The 12,297-nt window shown below is 45.5% G+C and overlaps 1 protein-coding gene across 2 annotated transcripts; it reads left to right on the plus strand.

The window, feature by feature from the left end:
* The first annotated feature begins 3,998 nt into the window (after positions 1-3,998).
* On the plus strand, positions 3,999-10,238 carry LOC104326625 (myosin regulatory light chain 2, smooth muscle minor isoform). Of its 2 annotated transcripts, none has more exons than XM_075416403.1 (4): positions 3,999-4,107; positions 5,174-5,372; positions 5,535-5,696; positions 9,468-10,238. In XM_075416403.1, exons 2-4 carry the CDS (start codon positions 5,189-5,191, stop codon positions 9,638-9,640), a joined length of 519 nt encoding a protein of 172 aa, XP_075272518.1. In that variant the 5' UTR covers positions 3,999-4,107; positions 5,174-5,188; the 3' UTR covers positions 9,641-10,238. The 2 variants fall into 2 exon arrangements, with proteins under 2 accessions (XP_075272518.1, XP_075272519.1); XM_075416404.1 differs by lacking the exon at positions 3,999-4,107 and adding an exon at positions 4,359-4,516.
* Positions 10,239-12,297: the final 2,059 nt, after the last annotated feature.

Genomic DNA, 12,297 nt, shown 5'->3' on the forward strand with positions numbered 1-12,297 from the left:
ACACACATCTCTTTACAGCTAGGGCACACTGGACTAGGCAGAGTTTTACTGTGAGCCAGTGCAGCTGTTCCTGCAACATTAATTAGATTCATAAAGAAACATCATATGACACAGACTGATTCTGCTTCATTAAGCAACCAAGTTAATCACAAATATTTGCACTGTCATCATAACTCAGCAGAGGTGAGGGAATTGAGAGAATTAAATGAAAGGAGGGAAAAGGTTTACTGTAAATTGCTTGCTGTCTATAACAGCCTTAAGTATGAAACAGATAATTTTGAAGGCTTTTAGACAATCCAAAGAAAACAAGCCTAGGAAAACATCTCAACAGCACCAAAGTATCCGAGTATTTTAGATGGAAAGGATAGGAAAATTTTATACATTTTGCATAAAAGGGTTTTTTCTTAAACAAAACTGACATAAATGATAAAGACGGTAGGAGTAATGAAGGAAAAAGTAGTAGAAAGGAGAAAACTGAAGGAGTTCAGAGCTCAACATTTAAAAAAAACCCCATGTTTTCAGAACAGATAAACTAATTCCTATTTTGTATGGTTTATGCAGGAAATTATGTGGTACTGAGAAGTAAACAAATTTCTGGCATACATCCTTGGATGTGGTAGTGCAAGCGTTTTTCCCCAGCCCACAAAACAAACGCTATGTAAAACTGATCACTATGTGGCCCTGTTTGGTGGCACAGTACCACACAAGTGTCCTTTCCATGCACAGCCCAAGAACCCCGGGCCCCAAGCGCTCTGGCAGCGCCCAGCCTGCATGCAGGACGGCAGGGAGGGCATGGTCTCTCTGCAGAGCAGCCGTACGTCCAGTGAAGCATTTCTGCTTTGCGCCGCGTGGTGACAAAAGACTGGATGAATCAGTTAGCAGCAGTGCTACCCATTTCCACCTCGAGCTTCCCAGAACACGCACTCCCTAGGATATGCCTGGACTATTTTTTGAGAAGAAGACGAAGGCCAACTTCAAGACCAGGCCTGCTGTCCCATCAGATAGCAATTTGCAAGCCCAGCTGTCTGTGCAGCCAGCGAGCACCATCAGAGCACAGGGGAGCCTGCGTTCTCAAGAAAGAGCCCGTGGCTTCATTGCACTCTCAGAAAAAGTCTGTAAGGCAGCAGGCAGTGGAGAGCTATGCTCTTCCCCAGCAACAGCCTGGGATGCACACTCACGGGGAACTAAGCACTGTTCAGGGCTGCGGGCAGCTCACAGGTACCGTCCTCAAGCAGCAGCATCTCCAGAGGGAGGTTTAAACAGCAGAAACAAAGTGCTATTCATCTGAGAGATCACCACAGCAATCTTCTTAACTAAGAGCTGAAGCACAAGCTAATATAGTCACAAAAAAAAGACCTTTACTTTTTTTTTCTAAGATTTATGTCAATGAATAAAAAAATATGCTCCACGTACTATAAAAGGAAAAATAAATCCCCTTTTTTCCCCCCTTTAAATTTCTTCAGTGGTATTAGGAATGCTGGAATCAAGTAAGACTGAACCCCTTGTAAAAGCATTACATAGATTTGCCTCACACAGAAAATGATCTGCATTTAACAACTGCTTCTCATTCCATTATGATGTGACAAATTGGAGACAAAAGCTTTAAGGGAGAGGGTGCCACACAGACAGACAGACAATTTCATCACTAAGAACCGATCTCATACTGGGCAAGTAATATTACTGTACCTGTTCTCACATCTTTCAAAGGTAAACACTGGGAACAACACAGATGGTGACAGGTTTCACATAACACCTTTTGAACAGAATGAAAAACAACACAGTACAGAATAGCTTGTCTGCAGCAGTGGTTCAATTTAAAGTAACTGATGAAATGATTTTAAATTAAGATATCAAATAACTACTTTCTTAATTAAATTTCAACACACAATTCAGTTGTTCAAGATTATCACAGAGTATTTTAATAACTCTATTACTATCTTGGCGTTTCTACTGCTTTTCTGCCCACTCACACTATGCATAATTACCCTGAAACTATGAGCCATGTCTAGTAAGTACAGAGGATTTTTCCCCAATACTTTTACCATGAGCATGCTCTCAATGCAGCAAAATTTCCTATTTTTTTCCATTGCATTTTGAGGCAATTTTGAGAAAAATGATATTAAAATTAATCGGGGAAGTATTCCTATAAGCTAATTAGGCCAAATTCTCACACCTCATGAAATAAATCTTTTGGTTTGAGGGGAGGGCAGGGAAAGAAAGTCGGGCCTTTTAGCAGTTAAGGTGTCTCCCTTCAAATCTGGGACTGCAACTTCTAGGCTATATATTAACTTCAGTGTATACAGTGTCTAGATGTAATCCATTTACCTTTGTGAATATAATTGGTAATTTCAGCAAAAGCCCATTCATCTACTTTTTCCCCTTTTCCCCTTAAGAGTTATTATTTACCAAGATACCAACTGTATACCAACGAAACTGGTAACAGGTAGGAAAGGAGTTAAAAGAATGAACTGACTGAACCTTTCCCATCTGACAACATTTTGAAATTTTTTTGTGTACTGAACAACAGCTTCTTGAAGCCCAAGTGATTTATATGGGACTTCAATGTGCAAGATGTGAATAAGCATTCAGTTCAGAAAAATTTCAAAAATTCAGAAGCGTCTGGGTCACGGGCTAAAAATGAATCGCTTCTGAAGTCATTTCGGACTCCGTCCTCTAGGGAGCACTCAAAAGAGCTTGTACCTCAGCTGCTTTGAGGCCCTACCTTAGTAAATGAAGGAAGAAAAAAAAGAGAAAAAAATTAGTGTTATCCTTTGCACTGCTTTCAGGAAGCAAATATAAGCGAGAATAAATCCTCCAAGGGGTCTTATAATCAATGGCTGCGAGAGGTGTTAAGTCTTGTTCATGCAGGAGTACTCATTTAGCAGACTTAAAAGATGCAAACCAGAATTTTTCTGATCCCTTAAGCGAAACACGGGGAAGCCTGAATGTAAGGGTGGATGACGCCTTACACTTGTTCATCCAGGCAGCACGGTACCAAGTGACCAGGCTTCATTTACCTCACTGCTGTGACACCGTGAACTCCGCAGTCGCCAGCAGAGGCTTGGGGAGCACAGGCTGAAGCTCCACATTCAACGTGATGCATAAAAAACGAAGCACACGGGAAGAACTCGCCAAACCTGAAGAAACCCTCCAGAACTACGTTTCCACTTCTTAAAACAAGGGCTCGGAAGGTGGTGGCCCCGAGGCAGCAGCTGTCCCCCCTCATCTCAGACGCGTCTATTTATGGGTGATTCGGGTCTACCCTTCACACAGAACCACAGAATGTTCGGGGTTGGAAGGGACCTCTGTGGTCATCTAGTCCAGCCCCTCTGCCAAAGCAGGGTCACTTAGAGCAGGCAGCACAGGACCTTGTCCAGGCGGGTCTTGAATATCTCCAGAGAAGGAGACTCCACAACCTCCCTGGGCAGCCTGTTCCAGTGCTCCATCACCCTCAGAGGGAAGTTCTTCCTCATGTTCAGACGGAACTTCCTGTGCTTCAGTTTGTGCCCGTTGCCCCTTGTCCTGTCGCTGGGCACCACTGAAGAGAGTCTGGCCCCATCCTCCTGACACCCACCCTTCAGATATTTGTAGGCATTTATGAGGTCCCCTCTCAGCCTTCTCCAGGCTAAACAAGCCCAGCTCCCTCAGACTTTCCTCGCAGGAGATGCTCCAATCCCCTCATCTTCCTCATCAACCTTCCGGGCTCTCCCCCGCCCAGCACCCCCCGCCTCAGGACCCGTCCCGGGAGCGGCCCCCGCCCGCACTTTACCTGCAGGCGGCGCTCACGGCCGAGCGCCGGCGGCAGCGGCGACTTCCTCTGGGCTGCGCCAACGCTGCCGGAACGGGGGGGGGGAAGAGAAGGGAGAAGCGCTTGCAGGGTCTCCCCGAGCTAGCCGACCCCTGCAATCGTTAGGGCACAGCCCTCCCTGCCGTTACCAAGCGCCCCGCCGCCCGCTGTAGGCCCGCCGCTGGTCTTCATACCCCCACCATCCCCCTCCCCCCGCTCGGGAGGGCGATGGTTTCTCCGGGAAGCGCGGGGACTGCCACCGCCGCCGCTTCCTCCGTTCGGCGTCCGTCTCGTACCGGGTCCCCGCAGCGACCGTCGGGGTGAGGGGCTGGGAGGCGTCTGAGGGCGGGAACGGGCTGCGGGAGAGAGTGGCCGCTGGGGAGGCGCGTTCGAACCGGCGGCTGCCGCTGAGGAGAAGCGATGGCGCCGGGTCCGCCCTCGCCGACTGTTGAGGCCGAGGCCCCGGGCCGAGGCGTGGCTGCCGGGGCCTCGGCCTCAACCATCGGCGAGATTGAGGGGGCCTTCCTGGGCCAAACGATAAAAAATAATCCTTCTTTTTAAATATATATGTATCTTAAAACCCGGTGGCTGCCGGGTTGCCTTCAAGCCCCAGCCTTCTGTGGTTAAAGCTGAGAGGGGCTGCCTGTGGTGCTTCCCTCATCCACCCAACCCCGCAGCGCTCCCCCTGCTTCGCTTGATGTACCTGGCCAGACCTGTGGTGTATTTCAGGTAAAATTAAATGGGTAGAAGTAAAGGGAGGTCAGGCAGCGCTTGCCAGCGTGAGCAGAAGTACAGTTTGCACGGTTCTCTTTAATTTCAGGGTGTTTTAAATAATGGCAGGCGAGGTCAAGGACAGAGACGTGTCATTGTTAAAAAACAGCAGCTGCTTATGGCTGTCAGGTGTGAAGTATAGGTGTGTTCAGGTGTACTGAGTTCTCTTTCTCCTTCCCCTATACCTGACGCTGCACACAGTTACACACAGTTACGGTATATCCATGTCCGTACAGAGTTCTTTCATGGGCTTAATGACAGTGCTCAAAACCTCACTTTGCCTCTTTAGACTCAAGACCAGTCCGAGTTCCCTTATTTCAGATGGATCTGTCAAGAAGAGCTCCCAGACAAAAGCTGTCCATTTGAACACTGAATTTTAAGTTTAACTTATGTCTACTTTTAGTGACTTTTTATTGTTTAGGAGTCTGTCTGTCATGTGTTCATATTTTCTGCTTCTCTTTTTCCGTTCTTGATTAGGGACGTATGTTCCAACAAGAGGAAGTGGAAGGGTGTTGGAAGTGTTCTCTGTCTGTGAACTTTAAACCGTAATACAGCTTTTTTTTTAAGTCCTAACTCTGATCTTACTGTATTTACAGTATTTACTTCTCTCCCTAGTGTCCAAAAAGCAACATGTCTAGTAAAAAGGCAAAGACGAAGACCACCAAGAAGCGCCCGCAGCGCGCCACTTCCAATGTATTTGCAATGTTTGATCAGTCGCAGATTCAGGAGTTCAAGGAGGCCTTCAACATGATCGACCAGAACAGGGACGGCTTCATTGACAAAGAGGACTTGCACGACATGCTCGCCTCCCTTGGTAATGGCACTTTTCTGTCTGTGGTTGCCAAGCAAATTTGTGCTGTTGTAGTTAAAATACTGAGTTTGGGACAGCTTTTGAGAGGCATCTCAGGTTGTATTATGCTATTCAGATTACTTTTGGTTTGAACACTAAACCAAAGATGAATCCCTTTATTTGTAGGAAAGAATCCAACGGATGAATACCTGGATGCCATGATGAATGAGGCTCCAGGGCCGATAAACTTCACAATGTTCCTCACAATGTTTGGTGAGAAGTTAAATGGCACTGATCCGGAAGATGTAATCAGGAATGCTTTTGCTTGCTTTGATGAAGAAGCAACAGGTATGTGGGTGAAACTCAGCTGCTTGTCGGGGGGCAGGAAGGTACTGTTATGTTTTTTATTTGGGGTTCTAAATAGTATTCTGAATTTTGCACGTTTATAAATGAGGTACAACACATTCATCCTTCTAGATGGCATATTCTACCAAGTAGTGAGAGTTTGGCTTATTCCTAAGTGAGAGTATAAACTGTCTGGCTGTTCTGTGTGAGTACTGAGGACTAGTAGTAATGTTCTTCTGTGAGGCTTTGAAGAAGACTGTTCTATCTGGGCAGCATGTGTGTTCCTCAAAGTGCAACATAAGATGCATTTGCTCGAAGAAGATGAGGAATTCCAATTAGTTATATGTGATTTTATGTGGCATTGAAAAGGTAACGGATGTGAAATCTGTAATACAACTGAGCTTGTCCTCCCCCTGCAGTAGAGCTGAGATGCATCTGAATTCTTCGATGTTTTTAATATTTCAAGACAGACTGTCCAGACTACATAAACTCTTTTGAACCCTCATCTTGCCTACCATATGTTACGGCTGTGATGACAAATGCTGTGTGTCATGCTCTGACCCACAGCTCAGTTTGCTTTCAGGCTGCAGGAAGGGCTGTAGCCTGCATGATCTAGAGATAAAAACTGGGTGGGGTCTGGAAGGCAGAAATGACAGATTGGACTAACTTGCGTAGCAAGGTGAGGGGAAAGTGGAAAATGCGGAACTCAGTTTTACTATATCAGACTTTAAAGGTTGTGCCTGTAATCTCGAGTTTAGAGTTTATGCTTTTATTTATTTATTCGTGTAGGCTAAGAGTCCAGAGGAGTGTGTAGCAGTGGAGGATGAATCCTTAGGGCAATTCTGAGGAATTAGAGAATATCAGCGCTTGGACATGTTGTGAACATGTCATAATAGTGTGTGCCGAAATTATGTAGTCTCTGTACTGGAGATGTCACTGCACCTATAACTTTCCTCACAGTTGTCCACCACAATATTTCACTCTAACCTGTGGATATGTGCTCTGAACCTTTCAAAGGATATTATTCCATTTCAAACGGCTATTTTCAGTCTGTGTATTTTTAGCACCTTTTGCCTTTTCAAAGAGCATCCCCTTCCTGCTGAGGTGTAGGCAAACAGACTTTGTGTTTGTAAGGTCTTTTCAAATGTTAATTGACTTCCTCTCTCTCAAGGGAAATCACTTTACCATCTCCTAGAGAAGGAAGTTTTGTTACTAGGTTAATTATTTTCTCTCCACAGGTAGTCTGACTCACTGTGCTGCAGGGTTTTTTTTGTGTGCTCCAAAACAAGAGCCTGTGATTTAGGATATAAAGAAAATGATTGTGCTGCCAGTTCTTTTGAGCAGTAACCCTCTACGTCTATGTAAACAATAAGTTACTAGTTCAGGCCCCCATGTACTGATAAGATTGATTTTATTATCTTTCAACTCTGTGTGGTAAATGTTTTAGTCTAGGCCTAGGATGATTTGAGGATAATGGCTCTACAGTGTCTTTTGTGTCTTACACCATCCTCAGATTTTAACCAGGAAACGTGTTAAGTATTTATGCTGTTTTATTGATTTTTAATTCGTGATAGTCAAAATGCAGTCTTCAAAATAACATGGAATGTATTTGTAGAACCCTTGTTATTTTTGCCTTTTATTGATTTTATTCTCAGATTTGGCTTCTGATCAGTTTGTTCCTGTTAAAAACGAACAAAAGCATTTCCAGCTATGTCAACCCTTTTTATTTTGCTTTTTTTTCACTAAATAATCTCCACATGCATGTGTGTTATGGGCCTGATTTTTCTAACTCTACATCAATGTAGTTCTTTTGAAAGAGAGTAATACAGACCAGAACCTCTTGATGAGGAGAAGGTAGTTGTACTTCTTGGTTTTTGCTTACATTTCCTATATTACCAATCCAGTTGGGTATATTGCTTCAGCATTACTGTCATATATAGTACTACGAAACAAGTATAAAAGTTATGTCTGTCTGCATTTGGTCTGTCTTTTGTCTGCTCTTTGATCCTGCCTTGTCATCTGTTTTGTGCTGTCTGCCACAGGCGGAATCTTGAATTTTGTTTCAGTAATTTGTTGCTCCCCATCTCCACTGAAGCTGTGTGTGGAGGAGAGTGGGAGCACCATTTGCAACGCTGCGCTTCTAAAACTTTCAGTGTGTTCCTAGTCTGGCGACCTAGTTCAGTGTTTGAACACCGGGCTGTTCAGACAGGAGCAATGAAGTCTTTGAGGCTAAACTTGCAGCACCAAAGGCCTTGCATTCTTTGAATACCGATCCTTATGTCATCTCTCACCACTGCTTGGTCTCTGTAGGACTGCAGAAATAGAGAGCCTGAGCTGTTTAGCTGGTTTTTTCCCCTGCTTTACGCACATCTGCAAAAAGAGACAGCTCCAAAATTTGACCCAAATAAGATGGGCCTGGCTAACTGAACGTTCTCCCCATTTTTAAAGTAGAACATTGCTCTTGGCTTTCTGCATTTGGAGTCAGTAGTCAAGGGCTTCTCTAACTCTGGGATGTGATGCTGTTTTAATTACCACATGTTGGAACACTGGGTTTTTTCTGTTCCCCGCAGCATACACCAACCCTATGCTAATTTTTCATGCTCATTGACTGCCTTTTGGTCCCCCGATTCGCTGTTTGGTTTTGTCTCTCTGATGAACTGTTCACTTAAGTTATTCAACTCTCTTTGCAAAGCAGAACTTTTTTTTTTTAATCACATTTTAATTGAATCTACATCAGTTGATGTGGGTGTCTACATATGATTTCCAGCTGTTCTGCACAGTTTACATACTTTTTTTTTTGGGAACATACTTCTGCCTCCTCCTCTGTTCTGTTATTGATATTTCTCCAACTAAATTTCAATAACCAAGTTCTTTCTCAAATGAAGCAACTGTTGTGCATTTAAAGGCATGGTAGGTCTTATTTCAGCTTTAGGCAGTTTCTGCAATCTTACGTCTACTATTTGTCGTGTGCACTCCTTTTTTAATCTCTAAACTTTCCTGGAATTATTTGGCAACTGGGGGTTCTGCCCATCTATTCAAACTGAATGAACAGAAGATACTTAGCAACTGCTCGTTTCTATACCTTTGTTGATTTCATCCAAAATCTTCTGCTAAAATTTTAGCATAAAATAAATAATACATCCTACCTTTTTTGGACTAGCTTCTCTGCCTTTACCTCTCCACAGTAAACATGCTTCCTCCCTCTTGAGTTAACTTGCTCAGTCTTGCCTGAAAGTCTTTTGTGTTATAAAGTCTTTTTCCTTGGATGCTTGCCAGCAGTTCACTGTATCTACGTAAACCGCCTCCAGCAACAGTATTGTGCAGCAGTGAAGAGCCGACCAGTGGTTATTTAGTCCCCAGAGGAAACTAGTTTATAGAGGATGTGCAAATATATCTAATTCAGTCAAGAAAAATATAATTCAATTAAGAGAACAGCTTGTGTAATGAAGACTAGCAGTGACAGGACCTTGTCTTTCCACTTTGAGCTATTGAAGATGAGTAGATGGAAATAGGTGTTACTAGACCACAGCAGATCAGGCCCTCTTTGCAAAAATCTGTATGAAATGCAACAGACTTCCCCCCCTTCCCCGTTGCATTCAAGGAATTTCTTTAGAATCCAATTAAGAAGGTATTTGGGGCTCTTGGTGCAAATGCATATATTACATGCTGTATTGGTTAATTGTAGGTCTGTTGGTGTGTCTGACTTGCTGCTTTTGAAGACTCAGCGAAGAAATGGATTCGCTTTTGTGTTTCTCTCTGTATGTCTCGTTCTAGGGTTCATCCAAGAAGACTACCTGCGAGAGCTGCTGACGACGATGGGAGACAGGTTCACAGACGAAGAGGTGGATGAGCTGTACAGAGAGGCACCCATCGACAAAAAGGGGAATTTCAACTACATTGAATTCACACGCATCCTGAAACACGGAGCAAAAGACAAGGATGACTGAGCAAATCCCTGGATACCTGCAGACAGCTTCCCCCCCCCCCCCCCCCACTAATTTTATTTCTTAGGATCCTTTTTTTTTTTTTTTCTTGTTGACCTTTTGCATACATTTTTAGCATTCCAGCTTTTTCCTCTGTGGACACTGGGGCTGCACCTGTGTAATAAGACTGGAAATGGGCAGGGAGGGAGGACAGCTTACAGTGATAGCGGTTTAGGGACAAAGATCAGTGAGTGTGGAGCGCCAGGTAAAAATGTCAGTGCTACTCATCCTAGCTAGATTAATTTTACATTTTTAACGGTAACTTTTCAAATAAAACACTGCTATATTAAGTACATTGTTAAAATTTTCATGCTAGACATGGACTGATTATGTAATCATATCTGTAAATATTTTTGCAACTGTATGCAATCGTGTTGTTACCTATCCTTGCCTTAAAAATGAAGCATAAGTCACTTAAGCATACTGAGGTTTGTACTTCAGCTACTGAGTACTTCACTTACTACTGTGATCATATACAATGAAGAAATTCACATCCTTCAAATTCTAGTATGTTGTGAATTAATTATTTCTAAGACATGCACATTAAACATTTAAAATCTTATGATGTAGTTGAGGGGGTAATTTATCAACTTAGCGCCTCCATTTCTTGACAGCGAGTACAACATTAACACTGCTTTTTAAAATATTTTATGGTAAATCCTAGTGTTTTCTAAAAAAAAGATACCGTGTGTGAGTGATGCTGCTTACCAGATCTGCCGGACTGACAACACACAATTCGTTACATTTCATTGCAGCCATTTACTTTTTTCTCTTTTCCCTTCCCACCTTTTCTCCAAAGCACGGTGAGAATGGGGCCGGATGAAGAAGGAAGTGTGCTGTCTCTGTCCTTCTTGGTTTCGAGCTGAAAATGTTGTTTTCCAAAGACAACACTATGTGATGCGTTTTTAGGAGCTGCTGCTGAGAGTGGTGCTTCGGGGGTGTGAGAAGGAGGGGTTCCGTTTTGTGCTGTTTCTCACTCTTGTATCTATATCCTCTAGCTCTTGTGGTGTGGAGCACACAGCAGATTCGCCGCCGTTTGCCGCAATCTGAATACTTGTGGTTCTGGCTTTTTGGTCTTCAGAGAAATGGTGATGGGAGTTGCTTCTGGGAATTACACTGCTACCCCTTAAGAATTCAGGTTACAAAATTGAGAAATGGCGTTTGGCTGAGAGCGTTCTGCTGGTTCTTGGTAGGCTGCTATTGCGAACTGAACTTGTAATAAATTTCATTAGAGGACAGTGATTATTTTGTTTTAGAAATACTCTGTGCTTTCATGAGTAACATACCAGGACTGCTGTCTTTCGAGAAGGACAGCGCCCTAAAAATCGTTTGCTGGTGCCTGTAAGAAAAAGCTCTGAAGCTTCCGTTCCCCTTCAGCCCCGGCCAGCTCTGGGGGAGGCTGAGGGCTGTGCGAGTGCACCGAGGGTTGTGGGGCTCCGGGAGAAGGACGCAAGGTGCAGAGAAACTGGGAGGGGCAGAGAGCTCAGGACGCATTGGGAGAAGACGGAGGATGAAATCCAAGTGCTTCAGAAATAAGTGCTCTCTCAGTTGCTGCGGTTTTGCTGAGAACATTTGCATTTAGAGGGGACAGAGATAACAACGTCGAGAAAGAACTTCTGTAAAGTATCGGTGAAACCAATTTTGCCGTGCCTGCAGGAGGTGAGGTCGGCAGCTCCTCAGCAGGCCACTCGCTGCGGCCGGCCTCCCTGCCTGCCTCCCTCCTTCCCTGCCTGCCTACCTGCCTGCCTCCCTGCCGCCTCCCTCCCTGCCTCCCCGCCAGCAGGTGGCGCCACAGCTCCGAGCGCCGGCCAAGCCGGCAGCCGAACGGCTCCCGCGCCCGCTTCTGCCGCGCGCCGCCGGGCTCGTCGGGTGCCGCGCGCGGCGGGAAGCACGGGCAGCTCGGCGGGAGCCCTGCTCCTGTCGCGACAGGGACCGATAGCGCTGCATCCCGGCTCTTTAATCGAATTCATTCGTTACAGGAGAAAGCGGCAGCGGCCAGGTTCCGGCGGGCGCCAGGGCCACCCGTGCCGCTGGCAGCAGGCGCGCTGCTCGCGGGTTCCCCCGCTCCCACCCGGTGAGTGCGCGGCTGGTGCACGAGGTCGGCTTTGGAAAACTGCCCTGAACGAAGATTTATGTTTGCATCACCTTCTGTGCCCGCATGAACGGCTGAAACCCGTGGTACGAAGCAACCATCGACAGCGACAAATGCCCGCCATGCAACCCCAGGCCTTGCTCGCGGGCCGGGGCGACGCCTGCACGCCACGCGGTCCTCTGATGGTGAACTGCTGTTCGCTAACGCCACTGTTGGTAGCCTTGCCTGTGGGAGAATCTTTGTTTTACCCTCTCAAATTTGACGGCACTTGATGCTCTGATACAAACATGTCAGAGAGACTGATAAAACCAGGCTTTTGGTGGGTGATTCGGAGGCCTTTCACAGAGAACTTTTAAACCACAGAATCACAGAACGGTCGAGGTTGGAAGGGACCTCTGTGGGTCATCTAGTCCAACCCCCCTGCTGAAGCAGGGTCACCTAGAGCAGGCTGCACAGGACCGCGTCCAGGCGGGCCTTGAATATCTCCAGAGAAGGAGACTCCACAACCTCCCTGGGCAGCCTGTTCCAG

The sequence above is a fragment of the Opisthocomus hoazin genome, chromosome 3, assembly GCF_030867145.1.
Source record: "Opisthocomus hoazin isolate bOpiHoa1 chromosome 3, bOpiHoa1.hap1, whole genome shotgun sequence".
NCBI lineage: Eukaryota > Metazoa > Chordata > Aves > Opisthocomiformes > Opisthocomidae > Opisthocomus > Opisthocomus hoazin.

Bases quoted from the DNA above. Each gene is read 5' to 3' on its own strand.
- LOC104326625 (XM_075416403.1), top strand. From the start codon at position 5,189: ATGTCTAGTAAAAAGGCAAAGACGAAGACCACCAAGAAGCGCCCGCAG. The intron at 5,373-5,534 runs GTAATGGCACTT...CTTTATTTGTAG, and splicing joins CGACATGCTCGCCTCCCTTG to GAAAGAATCCAACGGATGAA. The intron at 5,697-9,467 runs GTATGTGGGTGA...GTCTCGTTCTAG, and splicing joins CTTTGATGAAGAAGCAACAG to GGTTCATCCAAGAAGACTAC.